This window comes from Olea europaea, chromosome 1 (genome assembly GCF_002742605.1).
Source record: "Olea europaea var. sylvestris chromosome 1, O_europaea_v1, whole genome shotgun sequence".
In the NCBI taxonomy this organism is placed as follows: Eukaryota; Viridiplantae; Streptophyta; class Magnoliopsida; order Lamiales; family Oleaceae; genus Olea; species Olea europaea.
The window spans coordinates 2,082,260-2,088,346 of NC_036237.1; the positions used below are offsets into that span (position 1 = coordinate 2,082,260).

Here is a 6,087-nt window from a genome sequence, read left to right on the forward strand (position 1 = left end):
TTCCCCTTTTTTTTTTTTTTTTTTTTTTTTGCTATTAACCGTGGGTGTTCGGGCCAGTTTACCCGCATATCAACTAATCACTCGGGCCCTGAAATTTACAGTCGGGTACTCATCTCAATAGTTTTGAGAAGACTCGAACTGATAATCACTGGGGAGTAAACTCAAGGCCTGATCATTGAACTACCCCTCAAGGTTTAGATTATGAAAGTTATGATAATTCGAATATTGATCAAAGTTAAAATTATTGAGTATTGTTAGAAATTAAAAAAATATATATACATATCATAATACTGTTAAAATAACTTGCTTTGTTAAATGCCAATTATACCCTTTTTTTTAAAAAGAAAATTCGTAAATATCATAACCATTTGGTGAGTAGACAATTTTTGAAGTAAATTCAGTTGTGAACAAGTAATTGTTAGATTTTATGGAAATTTATAATAGATATTCGTGTATTGATCCCATGTTATTATTATTTTATATTTTTCAAAGAATTATACTGGGTTATGATTTTATGATGATTATTGTTTTCTCCAAGTGACGAAGCATCTTTCCCAAAAAAAAAATAATAATAATAAAAATAAAAATTGAGGAGTACTAAATGATGAAAGACGTCTCATATGTTTGACTTGCAAGTATTTGATATGGTTGCATTCAATTAGCATATAAAACCTATCATTTCTTTTTCATTTTCAACGTAACGTAACATCTAGATATATTGAGTGGTTTCAGAGTATGTAACTCAGAAACATAAGGATAATTAACAAAAAAATAAAATAAAATAAAAAAATCTTTGTAAATTGGGAAACAATTTGGATTACCCTTTCATGTTTTGTAATTTCAGGAGCAGGTTTGGGATCTGGAATGGGATTGATATTGCTATTATCAACTTGCTTTTGGTTGAAAAGGTTTCTAAAGAAGAGAAAGAACAAAGAGCAAAGAGAAAAATTCTTCAAACGAAATGGCGGCCTTTTGTTGCAACAACAAATATCAAAAGATGAAGATGTATATGGTAAAATAAGATTTTTTACTTCTAAAGAATTGGATAAAGCTAGTGATCACTTCAATGAAAGCCGAATACTCGGTCAAGGAGGGCAAGGGACGGTTTATAAAGGTATGTTATCCGATGGAAAAATCGTAGCAATAAAGAAATCGAAGTTAGTTAATGAAAAGCAAGTAAAGCAATTCATTAACGAAGTTGTGGTGCTCTCACAAATCAATCACAGAAATATAGTTAAGCTACTCGGATGCTGTCTAGAGACAGAAGTGCCTTTACTAGTTTATGAATTCATTTCTCATGGAACCCTCTTCAATCATATACATGATGAGAGTATTGAATTCCCATTCTCGTGGAGTGCGCGCTTAAAAATTTCTGTAGAAGTTGCCGGAGCACTTGCTTATCTTCACTCTGCCGCTTCCCTTCCCATTTATCATAGAGACATCAAGTCAAGCAACATACTTCTTGATGAAAAGTATGTAGCAAAAGTTTCAGACTTTGGAATTTCAAGGTCAATTGAAGTGGATCAAACTCATTTAACTACCCAAGTGAAAGGAACATTTGGATATCTTGATCCTGAGTACTTTCAATCAAGCCAATTTACAGAAAAGAGTGATGTTTACAGTTTTGGAGTTATACTTGTAGAACTCTTGAGTGGGCAAAAACCAGTATCTTCTAATAGAAAAGAAGAGGAAAGGAGTTTAGCAACACGATTTCTTTTATGCATGGAAGGTAACAATCTTGACTCAATTCTTGACACTCGAGTCGCAGATCAAGATAGGCGAGAAGAGCTTATTGCGGTTGCTAAACTTGCACAAAAGTGCTTAAATTTGAATGGAAAACTGAGGCCAACTATGAAAGAAGTAGCGATGGAGTTGGAGAGTGTTCGAATGTCTCAAACACTTCCAACTACTGCTAAGACTGAATATCAAGGTGTATGGTTGCGCAAGCCAAAGGCAATATTGATCTCGGAAGATGACTCCACGAGTACTGCTGACACCACCACCCCATCATCAAATGACTATCCATTAACGATTCACACAAGTTGATGCCTCCAGTGGTTTTTATACAATTTCCTCATTTGCTGACTGTACTTTTGTAATTGTGTAGTTAAGAAGCCCAATAACATTCTCGAAAGTTTGATTTTCCATATCAGACAGTGCCATATTTACTCTTCTTTGTATAAAGTTTTGAGCTTTTTTATTTTATTTTTATTTTTTTAAACTCTTGAATTGCAGCGGAATTAGCATTTGGTAAATTAATTTGATCAGTCAACATCCCTGGTTTGATTAATCTATGATCATTGAAACAAATTCAAAGAGAATTTATTAAGATCGATCTAAAGAGTGCTGGCGCCTAGCAGGTTGTTGATCATACTGCCATGATATATTGACTATTATATATATTTTAAAGCCTTAAGTTTGGATAACAAATTGGGCTGGAATCAGAGCAACTTGGCGTTGAATCTTGTAGTCAGACAAGAATTTAGGCTGGGATTGTGTCTTCTGGTGTGTGCGAAGGTGGTGTGGATGGAATAGATCTTTTTTCTTCCCTGTTTCTGGTGGTTTTGTGAGTTAGGTTTGTAATAGACGGGCTGGTGATGAGGGAAAGCGGTGGTGGAGATGGCCAGGTTGGTTGTGGTGGTGATGACAGTGGCAGTGAGATGGGACATAGATATGGTGGGGTCTGGTGGTTCAGCGGTGATGGTGCATTGGAGTCGGTAATGAGTGAATGTGGTGGTAGATCGATCTTTTTCTTTCCATTTTCTGGTGGTTTGAGTGAAGGAGGTGCTGGTGAATTGTGGTGGTGGTAGTAACAATTAGTATTATTAGGGTCAGCAGCCACAGAGACCGTAGAAATAGGCGGTGGTGTAAGAAAAAAGGCTAATGTCTATTGAAACAATTTTTGACACCCAAGTTTTAGAGCAAGGTAAGAGAGACGAGCTTATTACAGTGTCCAGTATTGCACAAAAGTGCTTAAATTATAAAGGGGGAAAAAAAGAAAAGAAGAAGAAGAAGAAGTGGATTCCATTCTTACAGTTGTCCAAATCAAAATTAATATTGATCTTGGATGATGGCAACATCATCCCCTCAAGCCCTTGTCCCTTAATGATTCATACAGATCGATGTCTTCAGTTGTTTCTAAACAATTTCCTCTAAAATCTTGAATAAATAGAGGGGTGACAAACGTATTTAACTAAATTTGGTAATCGCATAAGAGATCTTCCACAAGAACAGTGGATTTATTGCATATTACAATTACAAGAAACTCTCAAAAAGGAGATGATAAGGGCTCTTTAACTCTAGATTGATCTGGGGAATCCATAATAGCAGCAGATGAACATTGGCAAGATGTTTCCAGAATCTGAGTATGTTCCTTGGATACATCCATCTTGTGAATTGAATTTGCATCAGAAATCACCACTTCCATCTCCTTGATTGCAACGACAGGTTTCAGTCCCTGAATAGATAGTTTGCCGTTGTTAGGGCATGTATATAGAGTATTGTTCTAGACTAGACAATAGAGTACTTGATTTATATTATCGAGCGCTCCAGAATATACCTTATCACATAAGTCATTAATATAATGAACTTAAGAAAAAAGGGAACAAAATGTACAAGTTAAATATGCATAAACATGGAATCATGATGCTAGAAGTTAAATGTAAAGGTAGCAGACATCGATGAATATGCTTGAGGCTTCATCAGCTTCCTTCTTTTGAACTATGTCTATGGCGACTTCCTGCATCATAAAGGGGAACCAAAAATTGGTTTATCAAGTGTATGAATCCCATATTGGATAAATATAAAATATATAAAACCAACGTAAAAGGTTTTTTATCCTCTTTTAAAATTGAATCTCAAGTCATAACGAGGTATCAGAGCACGGTTCAAGTCTTATCGATACCCATTTAAAATAAAAATTATCCATTTGTTAAGACTTTGATGAAAAAAAAAAATCCAACATGCATAAAGACCCTTTAGAAACTTATAGATCAAGTGGTTTAAAAGTATATTATTCAAGAAATGCTCCAAGAAAGATTGATAGAATAACTGATCAGGGAAACAAAGTTTTGCAATAAGAATTACTGTAGGTTTTATTTACATTTTCAAGTCATTTCTAATGTTGATAGTTAAATTCATCCCTTTTTTAGGAGTTCAATTAACTCTATAACGAAATGGTTACTTAATGAAGTATTAAAGTCGATGGAAACTTTAAAAAACTGGGGAAAAAGTCAGATTACACTTGGATTTTACCTTCTTCTTTTTTCAAACCACCACAAGGGTGGGAAGTATACTTTAAAAGGCGCATAAATCATACATCGGATACAAGACATATATATTTCAATGTTACATAACGAACATGGAGTTCAAGTATGCAAGGTGAAAACAGAGAGGAAAAAGAAAAATGCACTACCCTGGCATGGTGGAGCTGGCCTTGGTTCAAGGTCCGAGGCTCTGTTTCAATGGAGCAGCAAAAATTCGCCATGGATGAAACAGAAGTTCAGAAAAATTTCTCATACAAAGTATACATTTAGATAATATAGTCCCCTTGAATGCAGTTGTAATTATATAGTCAATGCTATATTTGTCCACCAGAAACTCACGGAGTATTTCGACAAAATTGAGGTGGAAAATTACTTACATTTAGATCTCGTGCATCTTCAAATTGGCAAGAAACTTTTTCAGTGAAGTTTTCAACTCTTGACTTTATGAAGCACAGATTTCATGGGGCAAATATCTTCAACTGTTCATTGGTTGGTTGAGGATTTGAGGTTACTAATAAGGTGCTTTAATATTCTGGTTAAAGTGACGTTTGTTGAGTTGAGCTATCTCGTCTCAAAGTCTAAGATTTTAGAAAAGGCTACATATAAGCAAGAAAATTGTATTCTTCAAAATTTCCCTGCATATAAGTCGACGTTGAGACTCGACCGCAATTGATAATGGAATTGCAAAAGGAAAATCTGCCTCTTCTACTCCACAATAAAAGCTATGTCCTTAGAGCCAAAGGAGTCTTGATAAACTCTAAAATACGTTTGAGACTTTTTCGTTTAGGTAAATATTATCATTTGATTTAGAGTCCATTCTTCATTAAGTCAAAATTTTAGTGTAAAATTTGTACACATGCAATATTAACACATATCAAGAGAAATGTCCAAACCCGCTCGACGTAGGTCCTAAGACTCAAGTGGAGAAGGAAAGTGTATAAACATACTAGCAAGTTACGACAATTTCCTCGATTATTTTTATATAATTGTGAGAATATAGTTCTCTGAACTCCATTAGATTTAAGTACTATTTGTGTCATTCACATGGATTGTGCTTGTCTAGTTTTATTGTAGACCATTGGATGGGATCGACGGCTGGAATTTATTCTATGTGAGATATTTTTTGTTGCTTTAGCTTGTGTGAGAAGCTTTGACTATTTTCCACCAAATAGGNGTGGTGGCGGTTTCAAAGGAGGTTCTTTGCCGGTTTTCTAGCTCTCTCTTTGGAAGGTGATTTGCATGACATGGGAGCTGTTCATGAGCTTGAAAATCAGCCATAAACAAGAGAAGTTGCTGTCTAGATTTTCGACCATTAATGGGTTGTATTTTCGATTTATGTTTCTTCCATTTTTGCCTTGGAATCTTTGATTAAATGATGTTTATTTTTTATTGAACTCCGAAATCCCAACAATAATGAATTTTAGTAGGTATGTCATCTAACTTGTCAGGAAAGTATTGATAACGAAGCCCCCGAATTAGGGATTGTGTCTATAGTCACCCCCAAAGTTCAACTTTTTATGACCAGGGTTCTTGAACTACTTTCCCATGAAGGATAATAAAGCTTGTTGAAGATCAGATTGTGGGCATCTTTCTTCTAGTTCCATGCTTTTAAATTAACAAGGGAAGTTGTCCTTGAAAAGTCAAGTCAGTAATCTTACCTTCTTTCACAACCATATGTGACTATCATAGATGGAGAATAAAGAGTAATATTTTCGACTGAATTATAGTACTTCATTTTATTATTGTTTCGCGCGGGTTAACTCGCTAACAATTAAAGGGGATCAGACGATTGTGTAAGGGACGAAACCTCTTGAGACAAAGT

The 6,087-nt window shown here is 34.9% G+C and overlaps 2 protein-coding genes across 3 annotated transcripts; one reads left to right on the forward strand and one right to left on the reverse strand.

Moving 5' to 3' along the window:
* Positions 1 to 579: 579 nt before the first annotated feature.
* On the forward strand, positions 580 to 2,205 carry LOC111412261 (wall-associated receptor kinase-like 1). Its single transcript, XM_023043148.1, has one exon. The coding sequence runs from the start codon at positions 865 to 867 to the stop codon at positions 2,044 to 2,046; it is 1,182 nt and encodes a 393-aa protein (XP_022898916.1). The 5' UTR covers positions 580 to 864; the 3' UTR covers positions 2,047 to 2,205.
* Positions 2,206 to 3,000: 795 nt separating this feature from the next.
* On the reverse strand, positions 3,001 to 4,565 carry LOC111412329. 2 transcript variants are annotated; one of them, XM_023043246.1, is made up of 3 exons: positions 4,415 to 4,554; positions 3,677 to 3,739; positions 3,133 to 3,457 (listed from the first exon to the last, which is right to left on the reverse strand). In XM_023043246.1, exons 1-3 carry the CDS (start codon positions 4,484 to 4,486, stop codon positions 3,269 to 3,271), a joined length of 324 nt encoding a protein of 107 aa, XP_022899014.1. In that variant the 5' UTR covers positions 4,487 to 4,554; the 3' UTR covers positions 3,133 to 3,268. The 2 variants fall into 2 exon arrangements, with proteins under 2 accessions (XP_022899090.1, XP_022899014.1); XM_023043322.1 differs by lacking the exon at positions 3,677 to 3,739 and having other exon boundaries at positions 3,001 to 3,457; positions 4,415 to 4,565.
* Positions 4,566 to 6,087: the final 1,522 nt, after the last annotated feature.